This window comes from Epinephelus fuscoguttatus, linkage group LG11 (genome assembly GCF_011397635.1).
Source record: "Epinephelus fuscoguttatus linkage group LG11, E.fuscoguttatus.final_Chr_v1".
Lineage (NCBI taxonomy): Eukaryota > Metazoa > Chordata > Actinopteri > Perciformes > Serranidae > Epinephelus > Epinephelus fuscoguttatus.
In genome coordinates this window covers 3,514,382-3,530,995 of record NC_064762.1, presented here as the reverse complement: position 1 = coordinate 3,530,995, position 16,614 = coordinate 3,514,382, and the positions used below count along the sequence as shown (strand labels likewise).

At 41.9% G+C, this 16,614-nt stretch overlaps 1 protein-coding gene across 1 annotated transcript in view; it reads right to left on the bottom strand.

Annotated features, from left to right (window-relative positions):
• LOC125897557 (MAM domain-containing glycosylphosphatidylinositol anchor protein 2-like) overlaps window positions 1-16,614 on the bottom strand; it is a 118,185-nt gene that overhangs the window by 32,265 nt on the left and 69,306 nt on the right. The window contains exons 6-7 of the mRNA XM_049590961.1: window positions 12,052-12,072; window positions 5,585-5,740 (exon numbers count right to left, since the gene is read on the bottom strand). Of these exons, the coding sequence (XP_049446918.1) occupies window positions 5,585-5,740; window positions 12,052-12,072 (177 nt within the window). The remainder of the gene's footprint in view (window positions 1-5,584; window positions 5,741-12,051; window positions 12,073-16,614) is intronic.

Here is a 16,614-nt window from a genome sequence, read left to right as displayed (position 1 = left end):
CCGACGGATTCCTGCAAATCCAATTATTTTGATTCTTTATTTATTAAGTTCTTGAATACTGAATACCTGCACATGTAACCAACATATTGAATACTAAATTCTGTGCAGAGTTCTTTGGTTTGGGTACCCATGGAAACAGCAACGGAGACTCAGTTACAAGATTATCTTGAAAATAAATGATCAAGGCTGCTCATTGTTAGATTGTGCTGCATCAAGCAATTGATGACACAATGAGTACAACTGAAATCATCTATTATGCAGTTTGGAACACTTGAATCTTTCCAACTTTTTTCAACATGTCATAAAAGGCAAAACTTTTAGAGAGATGCTTGCATGTATTGGATCAAGGTAAAGCATTCATGCTGGAAAGCTGCTAATTTCATATCTTGCCACGCAATTTAGCAGTAACATGATAATGACACTGTGCTGCGGCTCTGTGGGGATTCATGTATTCATGCATGGATTACATAAGAAATAACAGAGTGGTGTCCATTTAAATGTGTGCATTCAACCATCATTTTTCCAATCCGATGAGCAGGTGCAGTGTTTTCAGAGCAACACCGACAGCTGGCAAAAATAATCACTTACACTTAGACCAACTGTGTGTTTTTTTCCTATCTGTGCATAACGTTTCATTAAAGATTGTTCAGCTATGTACATAAATACCCTGCTGAGATATTCAATGGAGTAACTTGCTAACTGGTTAGTAAATGTTGAGGTTGTTGGTTGATTTTTGCTACATGTACCTCTCTGTATCTATGTTTTCATACATAGTCTTCATCAGTGTCATGAGGAGCTTAGCAATTACAAGTTTCCAATTTGATTCCAGTTTATTACACATGATTGGGCTGTTGTAAACACAATGTGTCAATCACCATGCCACCATGTGTATGAAGCTACATTGAGGAGTGCTCAATCAAACAATCACCCAACTAATGGCTCAGCCAAGGAATCAATCAACTGGCCCTCTGCTAACCCCTGTTGCTATGTGTTTAAAGCTTTCATTTCCAGCAGAGCACATGTGTGTCAGGTTTACAGTTATAACTGTGGCAGATTTACATTTATGGTCATTTCAGAAGGAGTCATAACTAATTTCAGACAAATTTGAAGCCAGGAACCGTGGATTTTGTCGGCCGGACAACAGTTGGGTCATTCCACGAAATCAGTGCCTTATTTTTTAAGTAGCCAGGGATTAAAGACAGTTAAGGCTAACGGGGTAGACATGAAATCAGGGGACACCGATAAATTGATAAATATTTATAAAAAATTATTTATATTTTTCCCAAAAACATTGATTATCAATAAAATCAGACTTAAAACAACATGTAAATGTTAGCATTTTAACATTTTGCCTACATTTTACAATTTAAAAGTCTGGTTAGAGTACAACAGTCATAGCGAGGGACAGGTCAAAAACCAAACTCTCATCAGCATAAAAGTAATTTTAATTATTTCAAAGTATATTCAATTGACTTTAATTTGATGTCATATTGAGGACAAAAGACAAAGTAATGTTATATTATTACATTACATAACTGTTTGTTGTTAACAGACTGATTATTTCTTGGGGATGCAAAAGGCACCAATTCCATGGAATGCTCCAGTTGCTAGCAGGTTTTATCAGTGCTAGGTAGCTAGCTAATTTGCTAACTGAAACAACAGACTATAAAATAATGGACGTAGCCACTGTGATGTCATCCACTGGTTTTGAAGCCTCAAGCTTGGCCATAAGTGATCATATTTGGATGAGAGAGAGGAGCTAACCCTAACGATAGGTGCTAGCTTAGTTAGGATGGCGCATTTACAGCTATGGTCAACTGCTATGTTTTTAAAGCTTTTGGTTCCAGCAGAGCACATGTGTGTCAAGTTAACCGTTATAACTGTGGCAGATTTACACTAATGGCCATTTTTGAAAGAGTTGTAACTGATTTCAGACAAATTTCTAGCCTGGGACTGTGGATTTTGTTGGCCAAAATGACAACACTTGCTAGCAGGTTTTATCAGTGCTAGGTAGCTAGCTAATTAATGCTAACTCCATGACTTGGTTTAAACCATAAGACTATAAAATAATGGATGTAGCCACCATGATGTCACCCGCTGGTTTTGAAGTCTCGAGTTTGGCCAGAAGTGACCATATTTGGACAACAGGGTGGCACATTTAAAGCTATAGTTCTCTGTGATAATACTAATGCTAATGCTAATTTTTGCTGTTGAGAAACATGTTTAATACAGATAAAACAAAAGGTACTTTAGTGAAAAATTAAAGGCTCTCTAAGTCTTCCTATGCTTGAAAAGTTTTTGTCACATACAGCTAACATCTCCTCACGATCCGCTAGCTACATGTCCTCTGAATATGCTGTGAAAAAGTCCGGTCTCTGTAGGCAGCCCAGGCTCCGCACATGGCAAACAAAAACACTTCACATCTGTTTACGTTCAACAATGTTATCAAACACAACGGCTAGCTCGCCTTTTAGCTTCATTGTAGCCTGTAGCTCTAACTGCCTCTCTGGGCACCGCGTTCACGTGTGCGCAAGACCGTGAGACATGGGCACTGCGTTCATATGTGTGTGCTTTTCGAGCTTAGGAAGACTTGGAGAGCCTTTAAATATGACTTCTTCAAGGGTCTTTCAGTAAAACCAACCGTCAACAAGCCTTATTTTAGCAACCAAAACACTGCAATTAACTTTCATGAACTGAAAACACACTGACATAGTGACAGCTACGCCTGTGCCTACACTCTATGACTACTGGGTTATGGTGTTCCCTCACCAGGCCTCCAGGAAAGCAGCTCAGCCTTTCTTCCAATTTTTCCCAGTGGCCATTCACAGTGTTGCAGCAAAAAAAATCCCCTTTGGCCCTAAAAGCGTCTCCCCCTTTGATCACCATTACAGAAGACAGTCTGTTAAACTGTTGACAGGACATCTTGAACTGGTCAATTGTGACTCTCTATAATGTTTTTTTGAGCCATAGTGGTTTTATATTTGTCAAACTTTTCTCAAGCTAAGAAAAGAGACTTAAAAATCTGTGACAACATCACAATGTGAACTCCATGAGTGGGAACGTGTGCAGAAGTAAACCCAGAAGCTAGCAACCTATTTTGGTGTATGTGCCAGGCGAGCAACGCCATTGGACTGAATAGTTGCCATCTTGGGCTCCCCACTCTAGTTATTATTACACATCAGTCTAACCAACATTGTCACAATGGTAGCTTCTTGTCAGTGGAGGGCACCCACCTGTCACTCAAAGCTGCCATGCTCTTAATTATGCATAACTTTAAGCCTTAATAAAATGTAAATGGTAAATGGTTATATATAGATTCCCCCTCCCCCTGGTATGGTGGTCATGAATGTTGAAGTTCGCTAAGAGACCAGAACTGTTGGACTGCTGTCTGCAGCTGAACCCTGTAAAAGGGTCATAAATGTGCACTTTATGGCTACATACATAATTCTGAGCTACAGATACATGTCTCAGCATCATCAAGCCATGAAGGACGTCTCAGTTCAGCATCCTCTCAGAATTTTTTGCTGAGGATCAAAACTGAGATCCACCTTCTGTCCATCAGCGGTGAAAACGCTACTGCCCCTCCCGATCAGATACTTGCTCGCTGTGTCAGCCATAAAAAAAAAGAAAAAGAGACAGACCCTCCATCTGTTGCTGATATCAATCATTCACGCTGTGACAGATTAGTTGCGAATATGTCCAAATTTGTCATTGAGTGGTGAGTTTAATTTACTTATACATGCTGTCTAACTAAACTTGAGCTTCAGTTTCATGATTCTGTCCTTCAGCTCTCTCTGTCTCTCTGATGCTGTCAGAGTTGTGACATGCTTATCTTGACAGCTGTAACAACCAAAAAAGACTGAGCTAACAAAAGAATCAGCTTACTTTTGAAGTAGAGTTAAATGGATAGAGCTATTTTTAACTTATTTTATGGATTTATTTTCTATTTTGACAACTCATCCTGACTGATTGCATTCTTTTCCCCTCTCCAGTGATAAAACTTGGTTTTACTGTGACCTCACTTGGATGTTTGGGCTTCACTGTGCAGAATAATGTATGTGCAGAGTTTGTTTTCACATCTGCTGACGGGGGAAAGTTTCACTGCGCTCACCTTAAATATCCTTAGTTACAGTGCGGTGTTGAAACTTCAGGCCTCTCCTGCACATACACTGAGAACAGACTATTCATATCAGTTGAATACTTCTTTTGTCCAACACGTTTGTATAATCGTAAAATTATTTTTGAACGAGAGAGGACAGTGTGCCAATATCAGACAGGAGCTGTTATTCAAAGACTATCTTTATATGTTTTAAAACAGTAGTTCCCAACTGGTCCAGAAATGGGGTCCAAATTTGTCCTGTTCAAGGTCCACACTATTAAATGCATTCAGCATCTTGTATTTGGCCATGTGGTCGCGCTAGTTTGCTGTCTCTGTTAAGTAGCTATTTGTTAGTCACTCATTCTAAAGCAGGAAACAGCACTTAAAAATCAAAAAGCTCTGTACCAGAAATTAACTGTACTTAAAAATAAAGTGAGTTTTTTTTACAAACTTGACACATTTGTGAGTCACTTGAGATTCATTAAGAATGGACCCATGACCCACTTTTGGACCGTGACACACCAGTTGGGAAACACTGTTTCAAAACATGTCTAGAAAGAATCTTTTAACGTCGACTCAGTCTTGTCTTGCCCACCCTGACAACCAGTCCTCAAGACCACTCTGTGCCAGCTCTGCTGTCTGGGCTTGCTGCAGTGTCAACTTACTTAAATCCAATTGACCTATGGCTAAGCCACGTCCTCAAACGTGATGAGCCAATCACAGTGCGTATAGCCATTCCCATACACTGGGACATTCTCTGCCTGGACGTCCATTGAAATGCATTACAGAAAGTCAGTTTGTTGGGTTTTATGAGCTTTTTCTGAGATTTGAAGTTTAAAAATGGTCAAACGGTGTGCATGGGGTACATGCAACTCTGACACAAGGTATCCTGAGAGGCTGGGCGACCAGGTGTATTTTTACACTTTAAACCACATCTCAACCGAGAAAAGTGTCTCCTTTGGATAAAGTTGTGTGGTAACGTTAGACCACAACATCAACTCAACGTGAATAAGATTAACAATGATGTCTACATCTGTTCTAAGGTAAGTCAACATTGTGTTTGAGGCAACATATTGTCACTTTGCTGGAAAGAAATATAAAGTTATCTTTAACATCTCTAGCTAACATTAGCTAAAGTTAGCCTAACGTTAGCTCCTAGCTGCGTTGTTCATCATGTCACCTTGTTTGCTGGGAGTTCATTAGCCTATTTTGTTCTAGTTTTGTACTTTGGTGATGGTACATCATTGTTAGCTGTTGTCCAAAGGGCTCTAGTTAAGCTAACGTCCTCTTTAAGGTTAGAGCGGATAAAAACACTGTTTAATCCTGTCCTTACACTTTTGATCTTGTTCTGTTTTTGAAAGTCAATGGATATAAAGTATTGCTGTTACCACAGCTAAGCTATGACTGGGCAACCTTTTTGAGGAGGGGTTTAGTAAACACTTAAATCTCACAACAGGTCATGGTCAGAATTCTAGAAATACCTACCCTGCTTGGAACCACTGCGGTCACCACTGGGCCCGGTGTTGGGTGTGTATTTGGTGTCGCGGGTAGCAGCGCTGTGCCGCGTCCAATCAAAATCATCATTCTTGTCCTGGGTAAACAGGCAGATGGGCTCCTCCTCGAAGCTGCAGTGGAACTCTCCTGGTGAGCAACAGAGCAGAACCGGGCTCTCACACTCACATCGTTATAAAGGAGCCAGAAGTTATACAGTACACTGCCAAGAAGATACAGTATGTGTGCAGTGTGACACCTACTGTATATTCATGAGTGTTATGAGTGTGTGTGTGTGTGTGTGTGTGTGTGTCTCAGGGGGATATATACCTTATATAACAGCAAAGTCCTAATTACACCATATGATCTGGTGAACAGGATTTCTAAATTAAGACGTGACCTCCTGCTGACTGTTGTGGAGACGTCACTGAGTGTGTGTGGTTTTTCCCTTTAAATGAAAGAAAGTCCCCGCAGAGACTGCTGCACCCTGAAGACACCTAATGGCAGTGTGTGTGTGTGTGTGTGTGTGTGTGTGTGTCAGAATCATAGACTGTATAAAAACAATGGAAGAACCATCATGACGTCACCCTTTGGTTTGTAGAATCCCATTTTGAAGCCTTGAGATTGGCACAGATCTAGCTGATGTCTAGTCACAGTAAAGGGGCGTGTTGAGGGCGGAGTTAACGAATGGTGCTGGGAAATCACTTTTGTTTTTAAAACTCGCATAAGAGACTGTATTAAATTTACTATATAGGAGCTCAAAACTTTTCTACTGCTGGCTAAACAGTCTGTCACTGGCTGCGGTTACATGATGGCTAATGAAATAAATCTGAATGAAATCATTCTGAATTAAAGTCTTTCCAGGTAGTTTACATGGGAAATATTCATTCCGAATGAGGTTTAATGGGAGATCAGTTTAATCGCCTTTATTCAGGTCTGCGCAAGGTTTGGGGCAGGGAAGGTTTCTGATTGGATAGGGGGCGGGGCGGATGTTACGTGTTTACGTTTACCGGAAGAAAACACTGTAGTCCTCGCTCCGGATAACAAGATGCTTGACGACGCCGTTCTTAGTGCCTTTTTCTGGCGTGTTTTGCTTATATTCTTGAAGCAGCAGTACGACAACAACCTTGTTCTGCTAATGCTTCGTCTGTTGAGGAGGAGAAGGGAGGTAGAAGGTCGAAGAAGGGAGGTAGAAGACCGTGCTGTGGCGAATGGAAACCGGTGAGTGCAACGAGTCCGACTGCTCTATCTCAGCCCGTTGCTATGCACGCTATATACGTCATCGTGCCAGAAGGGCAAGGAAACGAGCATGCGCAGAAAGACCGGAAAGAACTTAAAGAGGAATGAGTGTATACATGCACACAAAATTCTTTCATTCGGAATTAGAAACGGAATATTCCAGCCCCTTACATCGGATTGAATTTTTAATCACATTGGCCATTTTCGTTCTGAATTTGGTGTTTACAAGATCACTTTTAATAGGAATGAACTTTCATTCCAAATGAAAAGAGAATTAAACTGTCCATGTAAACACATTCACTGTCTGATAAAGTGTGAGATCCTTTTTGTTGCCCTCAAATTGCCTTGGACAAACCCACCAGACCATTTAAATCAACTGTGATTTTAGGGTTATAGTGCCAGAGTGTTTTTACATCTAACTGGGTGAATTAATGGTTTATTTCAACCAAACCAGAGGTGGCTATTGTTGGAACAATGGAAAGATGAACCAGGATGGTTTCTGGTGACTTTGAATGAACTGTGTTTCACAATGATAAAATGACCGTTATTTAAAAGGAGTCTGGTGGGTTTGACGATAGTGATTTTGGGGTTGTTTCTGGTAAAACAAAAAGGATCTCTCTCTTTCACAAAATAGTCTGTCTCTGTGGGGATCCTTTCTATAATTTTGCCAGATACTTAGAATAGTAATCTGAACCTGTCAGTTAGGTCATGTCAAGGAATGGCAGCTTTCAGAACTGTTTTTTAGATTCTTTGGACAGCCCACTACTAAAGCATAGTGGATAGCATCCATTAAACAGACACTCTCACACACAAATCTCATGTGAAAGTGGTTTGAAAAATCCACTGTATGCTTTCTCACGCCCGTCAGCGTGTGATACAGATGACGAAGGCACCCTTTAGTGTCTTTATGAGATGCATCCTTTAGTGCAATGGCTTCCAACTGGTGGGTTGCGGTCCAAAATGTGGGTCGCGTGTGACATGTAAAGTTTGGGAAAAATTGACGACGTTGACAACATGGTCGAACGCAAGTATGTCCCTGAATATATTAAACTGTGTGGACCTCAAACGAATGACTAAGAAGAAATCTGGACCCTCTTGCTGGACCAATTGGGAACCACTGCTTTAGAGTCTGTACTGCATGTGACATACAGCTGTCACCTGAGTAAAACATGTTGTAACACGTGGTTTAAGTTGTCAAATGGCTACAGATAGGTTGAAGTAACAAAATAACATCATGTTTTTGGTTTAGAATAAGTTCCTACGTAGCATTACAACAAAACAGCATTGGCTTTGGTTTTGCACAAGACACACACAATAGCAGTGTCCTCGCTGAAAAATGGTATGAGTGACCCATTCACCTCCCCTTGCTCCTGCCCTACACAGACCTCGTTGCTCTTTATACTACATCAGTTGCTCTGAGCATCAAATATTGCTGTGGGTTTATGTATGGGTTTATATTGGAGTTTGTTGAAAGCCTGGTGGATCCCAAATGCCAAAAGGTGCCTTCTGCGTCAGTATCACACGCCAAGGGGTGTGACAAAGCATCGGTATTTGACAACTAAGTTTAAGTTTAAGTTTAGTTTAAGTTTATTAACTTTATTAATCCCCCTGAGGGGAAATTCAATGTTTTCACTCTTGCTTGTCAATTACACACAGGCCTGAAAGACACACACATGCACAAACAGGACCTATACATGCACAAAGTGGAGAGATCTCAGAGTGAGGGGGCTGCCCTTTGGTCAGGTGCCCTGAGCGGTTGGGGGGTTCGGTGCCTTGCTCAAGGGCACCTCGGCAGTGCCCAGGAGTTGAACTGGCACCTCTCCAGCCACCAGTCCACGCTCCATATTTGGTCCGGACGGGGACTCGAACAGGCGACCCTCCGGTTCCCAACCCAAGTCCCTATGGACTGAGCCACTGCCTGTAGAAATACGATAACATTTAAAATAAAATCTATTGAACTGCCAATCATTTTTGAATACCTCTTTTTTCATGACTGAAAGTAAAAATGATTGTCCTTGAATGTTTTGTAGTGTCTCACTCGTAGGACTCTGTATTCAGTTTTTAAAATTGACACCGCCTCCCTCCCTCTCTATCACGCTCCATCTTCTCAGTCGTAGTTGTGCAGGTGCAGACACTTGGTGCTCCCCCCTCTTTCACCCTCGCCCTCCCTTCTCCTTCGCCGCTCTCCACGCCCCTTTGACTGCAATTTGTAAACTAGTGGAGTGTGCAGCAGAGGAGTGAAACCTTAAGTTTCGTCACTCCTCAAGAAAAAACAAAAGTAATTCTCTAGTATGAGGTTATGACAAGTCACGTGTAGGGGAATGTCTCACAGTGAATATACTGATGAATAAGAAGGGAACTAACACACTCAGTTTAATGAAGGTGGTAAGCGCAGGATCAACAGTGTCAGAACCTCAATTCTAATCCACGTGAAAAACAAAGCAAAACCTAACCAGAGGACACGCTGCTGCTGAGCAGTGTCCTCAAAGAGATAGTAAAAAGGAGCATTTGGATTCAGGATACAGGCATGTGTTCTGATAAATATTCATTGATTTATTAAAACGTAGCTGGGAGCAGTTTGGAGTGGTGACCTTGAGAGGAGCAGAAACGGCAGCTTTTACTCAGGTAATGGAGGTAACATAGACTGAGGAAGAGCGTGGGCGGATGGACCAAAGGAAGGAAGAGGGCAGTGATGCTGCGAGGCAGAGAAAGAGATAGAAAGTGAGAGCAGGAGAGAAAGAAGTGGTGGAGTGGGAGAGTGGAGGAAGGGGCTGGGTTGCAGGTACTCTTGACTCTTCTCCTCATAGGCATGCAGATTTAAATGGAGGTCTAGCTCCGGGGGCTAGACACCAACGCCCCCCAATCCACTGTGAGCTAAACTAAATGCTTTTGCTTTCTGCGCCCGGGAGAGATAGGGAGGATTTGGAAGAGAGGCAGAGGAAGGAGGGAGGATGAGGAGGCGTGCAGGTAAGATAGTTTCCTTCGGGGATTTGGATAATGATGTTGGTGATTAGGATGTTTGTTATTATGTTGGCAATGTTTGTGTGAACACCCACCAAAAATATATACCTATATAAATAAATAAACCACAATTCACAACAGCACACTGCAGCACGGCAAACAATGATTAAGTGTGGATTCTCAAGGCGTGAATAATGTGAATTTGTAAAGTTTCCACAATGAAATGTGTCATAAGTGGGACTAAGCATTAAAGAATGTAAACACACGGCACAGATGCATGCATAAGTAATCCTCACAAAGCACAGAGCGTGCAAATGTTCCCATGCGCACACACACATATTACTTGTACTTCTATTTTTGTGAGGACCCTCATTGACATAATACATTCCCTAACTGTAACCATCACAACTAAATGCCTAACCCTAACCCTAACCTCAACCTAATTCTAACTTGAACCCTAAAACCAAGTCTTAACCCTCAAACGGGCCTTTGGAAAAGTGAGGACCAGCCAAAATGTCCTCATTTTGCATAAATGTCCTCACTCTGTTGCTAAAATACGTGTTTTGGTCCTCACTGTGTAGCATGTACAAGCACACACACACACACATGAACACATGCAAATACAGTCCATCCTACATGCACAATGTCCTGTTCAGATTTAAAGGGATAGTGATAGTTCAGATTTTTTGAAGTGGGGTTTTATGGGGTACAGTATATTACACACGGTAGATGTCAGTCTGCATGTCCCCACTTTAGAGAAGCGGGCCGGAGTCCAACATGGAAGCTAAGCAATCTACTGCTGTGGAGGGGGCTGCACCACAATTTATTTTAGCCACTTAAAAAAAAAGTCCCACCTAAAAAAACAATATCCATTTAAGTGTATGCTATATTTAGAATATTTTCATTGCTTTACCCTAAATTCAGATGGAGATTTCCAACGGGAAAATGAAGCCGTTACATCTCTCTCTTCAGAGCCAAACTCCATTGAAAAACACAGTGATTTAACATTGCTCAACACAGGAGCTGCTGGTCTACTGCTGCTTCAATCAGTTATTTTGTTTGTGTTATTGTGTGACTTTGGCGTTTGGATTCACCAAAGTCACACAATAACACAAAATATCTAACTGATCGAAGCAGTGGTGGAGCAGCAGCTCCTGTGTTCATTGAGCTAAAATTGACTGTTTTTGTCAATGGAGTCTTGCTTTGACGAGAGCGTAGATGTGAAAGTTAAGCCTTTAATGGCTTCCCTATCAGAGTGGGTTGCCTGACGGAAATGCGAATCAATGAAGATACTCTCAATATCCTCTTGAGACCTGAACTTTTGTTTGGTTTGCATTTTTTATTTCACTTAGCTATTTTTGATCAGTAAGACCTGATGATCAGTAAGTTCCAATGTCCTCAAATAAGACGATAAAAAAGGCCCAATGTCTTCAAAGTAGTACTTTTTAATTAACAGCTGCTTATCTTGTTACTGTTGCTAAAATTGGTCAAATATGTTGCCATATCAAACTATAGACATTATAAATCATAGATAATCAAGTTTTAACCATAAAATGTGATCAGGTTTTGGACCTTGTCCACTTTTGTGTCGGGATTGCCTGCAGACCGACTTGGCAGAGATGGCTGCCATCTTGTTTTTACTTGGATTAGTGTATTGTGTCTTACTGCCACTAGATGGCACAATAAAGTGTCCACACACAAGGACAACAGGCCTTAGTATCTCAGAATGAAGAATAAGGTCAAGTAAACCCAAAATGTGACGTCCTCACATGAGACACAGGGTAAACTTAAAGTGGTATTGATTTTTTTTAGGTGGGACTTTTTACAGGTAACTAAAATAGGTTTTGCAGCAGTACATTGCTTAGCTTCTGTGTCAGACTCCGGCCTGCTTCTCCAAACTGGGCACGTGCTGACTGACATCTACTGCAGTTAATACACTGACTATGAATACGTACCCCAAACAACCCCACTTCAAAAACTCCAAACTATCCCTTTAAAGCTCCCAACATGTCAAAATGCCTGGTGCAGGTTTACCCAGAGTTCCTAAAGGAAAGCTCATTTGTCATACTTCATTTAGTCCTACTTAAGAATACTTAGAAGGATCTTCCAGTGCAGTGTGACATGTTGAGAGTCAGATCTCCACGGGACGTGCAGTTACTCTGAGTCTCCCCACTGTTCTCACAGACTGTGCTGCTCAGACAGACAGACAGGAGGAGCTCGCTCTCTGGTGAGACATGCTAAGTGAGGTGCACATTACTTACTCAGGTGAGGGTTGATGGGAGCTGTGAAAGAGAAAGGCCAGGGACAGTCATTAGTACAGAATATCTAAGCCGTCTGTCAATACGTGAAACGCCTCTTAAAAGGAAATGTCCACACAGCCGTGGAAGCACTCAAACTGTCGCACTTTAAAAATGTTTGGCTGACATAATGTGCTCTACAAGGAGTTACACAGAATACAAGCATGCACACAGTAGCTGCTGCTATTAACCTTTTGTCCTGCTGTCATCTACTGTTTAGGCACAGAGCTAATAAAAGTCTACATGTATAAAACTTAGAGCTTGCACACTTTGCTCGGTGTTCTACTGTCATAAAACTAAATGAAAGAGGCCCATGGGAAGGCTGGGAATATTGTCCTGTGATATTAAAACACTAGAAGTATATTAGAGTGTGTGAGCTCCATCTTCGCTGAGCTCTGTTGCTTACACAGTGCACGAATAAACACGTAGCTAAACAGGAAGCAATCCACTGGCACGCACAATGCAATTATTATTGAGCAGACAGAAAGAGAGATGTCTGGGATTTAAAGTGGAAAAGGTGACAGCAGTTGTTCTCTGCCTGTTATCAAATGTAAAAGACAGAGGGATTAGGAAGACTGGCCTGACCACATTAATAAGCTTATAGCGCAACTGCTTATCATTATTGCCATTTACCGGCGTTGCTGATGTTCTTGTTCAAGGTGACTTCCATTTAGAGCACTAAGCCTATTTTATACTTCCATTTAGAAGCCAATAAATCATAAAAATGAAATGAGTAATAATCACAAGTGTGCCTGCTAATCGCTTCCCTGTAACATCCTTGATTCTTACCGTGTTTTCAGTGCCGCCATTATGGCAACTTTCAGATCAAACACTGATAACTGGAGTCCACTGAAACACACGCGAGGCTTCTTTTACATTCTGTCCACCTCAGCGCGGTTCAATGCTTCCCTCATTGATAATTTAAGAGGCTACCGCCGCGGCAAACACAGAAAGGTCAAGGGTATCACACAGAGTTGCAACGAGCCAGTTAGTCGGCACTTCACTTTTTGCAGAGTAAATACCATTTAACCTGTCAAGAAGATTCATGGGCATTTTCATGATCGATTGCTGACCGGCTGAATAGATGCGATACATCAGCTTTACCACAAAACTACGTCGCTGCCTGATTTATGAAACCTCTCTGTTGGTTGGGAGGGGGGGATTGATTTTAATCCAACCAATTAAAGTGAGTAATAACAAATCATTCCTACAAAGGAAAACATGTACTGAAGAGTGGGGAAGTACCGCGGGGACGGTGGAATCGGTCTTTTTAAAAGCAGAAACTCAAGTAGTGATTTCTGTTTATGGCTGCGCCGTTCATGGAAATGTGTGCTCACTTGCAGTGTGGAGAAACAAGCACAAAGGCACAGAGAGAGAGAGAGAGAGAGGGGAAAGACAGAGAGGGAGAACAAACCATTGCATTTCCAATTGAATCATATAAAACATTCAGTGAACTGCAACACTGCAGCTGGAGCCTCGCCACGAGTGTGCTGAGAACAGCCTGTACACCCTCATCATATAAAAGCTTTAATAATCTTACTGTGTTACTGATTGTGAAAATACCTGCATCCCAACACTCCTTACTGAATGCATCTGCATAGAGTGGCGGTGCTGCAATGAAAGTCTCTGCAGAGAGGGAGGAAATCATCTGGGCTGTTGCAGAGAAAATGTTTTAAATGACAACTTACAGCCTGAGGCCGGTGAAACGGATGCTGAGTTTTCTGACAAAACTCTATTCTTTCAGCCCTCCTGCTCGCCGGCTCTTTCCCTCTCCCATTTCCTCGCCCTCCTCCCCAATCCTTCCTGCTGCCCTCTTCTTTCTTCCAAGACTGTGGTTATGAAAATATGTTTCCTTGTCAGTTTTTTTTTTTTACCTGCAGCCTCCCCAGGCTGACTCTCGGTGCCTTAGTCCAGATGAATGTGTCTGCTCGAGCAATGTCTCTACCCCCACTGAGGATATCAAGCTGAGCACAGAGCAGGCCCAGAGGCTACTTAACTACTGCTGTGCATGCACACACACTCTCCAAAACACACACACACACACACACACACACACACAAACAGATAATTTAACTTCCAATTTAGATGACTGCACTGGATATGGGAAAACTAACATGGACCAAAATAAATTCAGATTGAGGTTTCAACTATTTAAAATGAAGCACTCTTGTCAGAAATTTTACAGCCTTGTCTTTAAATACTTCTCCAGCTCCTGCGTGGACCTCACACTCAAAATGCACTACGTTGTTAAAGCATAGGTGCGAAAAGCCCGCGAGCAAGCTGCAAAGGCTTTAAAAAATATCTCTTGCTTCTTTCTTAATGTTGCAGCACTCTGCTTTCCCTTCCGGCTACAAAAGCTTCAAATAATGATCGAGGATGAAATGTAATTTTGATGGCTCTTAAGATAAACAGTCCCAGTGATCATGGTGTGAAGTGGAGTTAGATTTCAAGGCAGCTCTTTGAAAATGTTTTAAGGTAGGGCTGGGTATAGGTTTGGGCAGTATCATGGTATAACAGTATACCAGGGTATTTAGGAATCTCAGTGGTATGATTTTCAGCACCGTCAAAAATGCAGGTATATATACTGTATTAAGGATGTACTGTATGTAGTACACATCACGCGCCACCAGAGGTCAGTCTCTACTGTAGAAACAGGCCGCTAAGCTGAGAGACATGAAGTGGTAGGGAGAACGTTACAGGACTGTTAACACTTGGGAAAAACTGTATATTTTCACATCTAAAGCCAAGTTCAGACCAAATACAATGAGAGTTGAAACAGGCAACTACTAAACCTGCCGGTTCACACCAATGCAACCAGATGAGACAGTGTATCATCTCTATGCAACAACTCTCTGTATTGTTTTCAGGCTTATTTTGTGTCTGAATATAATTTGTAGCTTCTTAAAATATGAATGAGGATAGTGATAGTGAGATACTGGCTACAGCTGCATTTGTAGTAGTGATGACATGGTGAAAAACAGAAACAAAACGAGCATCAGATGGACTGTATTCATAATCAATGCACCACAACAATGTAAGTAAGCAGCGCCAATTAATCAGTCAATGAGAATGTGTGTGTGTGCAGGCATAGGCACATACAGTGAGCAGCAGCAGTGACCCACCGTCCATTACCTGCACATCGTGAGGACGGAAACAGAGGGCTCTTCGGAGACGAGCACCTGCCACAGCAAGCGAACATGTCGTCTGCGGTCATTTTGACTCAACCAGCGTAGTTCACTACAAGCTGATTGGCTGTACAAATGGGCGACGTGCTTTCCGTTCTAAAACCTGCCGCCGGTGATTTGACCAGCTGAGTTGCAGGTGACACCATCAGCCTGCTTGAGTTCACACTGCTGCAACTTTTCTCTGCAATGTTCTTAAACGGTTTTGTCTCGTCGCGAATCTTTGATCTGAACTGGGCTTAACTCACTTAACTCTGTTTCAACCAATCCAGAATTTGTGATTGTTGCAGCAGTGGACTGTCTAACTAACTGACTAACAAGACTAACTAAGACAGTTTTGGTGAATTTTATTTTGTTTCTGTTTGGTTTAATTGAAGTGTGCTTTTTGATAAATCAACAAAGCAATTAAAGGGATAGTGCACCCAAAAATGAAAATTCAGCCATTTTCTACTCACCCATATGCCGAGGGAGGCTCAGGTGAAGTTTTAGAGTCCTCACAACACTTGCAGAGATCCAAGGGGAGAGGAGGTAGCAACACAACTCCACCTAATGGAGGCTGACGGCACCCCAGATTCAAACGTCCAAAAACACATAATTGAAACCACAAAATATCTCCATACTGCTCGTCCGTAGTGATCCAAGTGTCCTGAAGCCCCGACATAAAAAGTTGTTTGGAAAAACGTCATTTGAACTCTGTTTTTAGCCTCATTGTAGCCTGTAGCTCTAACTGCTTCTGCGTATACCGAGCTCACTACAGTGAGGCTAAAAACAGAGTTCAAATGAGGTTTTTCCAAACAACTTTTTATGTCGGGGCTTCAGGACACTCGGATCACTACGGACGAGCAGTATGGAGATATTTTGTGGTTTCAATGATGTGTTTTTGGACGTTTGAATCTGGAGCGCCGTCAGCCTCCATTAGGTGGAGTTGTGTTGCTACCTCCTCTCCCCTTGGATCTCTGCAAGTGATGTGAGGACTCTAAAACTTCACCTGAGCCTCCCTCGGCATATGGGTGAGTAGATAATGGCTGAATTTTCATTTTTGGGTGCACTATCCCTTTAAGGTCGTTATGTCAGTGAAGGTTAAACCTGTATTGTATGGTTGGAGTCAGGCTGGGGTGCTTGGTAACACTGCACATAAATACAGTCATATATCGTATACTCGGTGAAATTTCAGTAAGAGATAATGTACATTAAAAAAAGATACTACCCAAGCCTCAGCTGGGTACAAAACTCTAAGCATACTTTTAAGCATACTGACTAAATTGCATCAATACCATCAAGTACCCATTCACATTAAATCCATCAGTGTCAAATTGTGTTACCTGGGCATATCTGGGTGAGAACA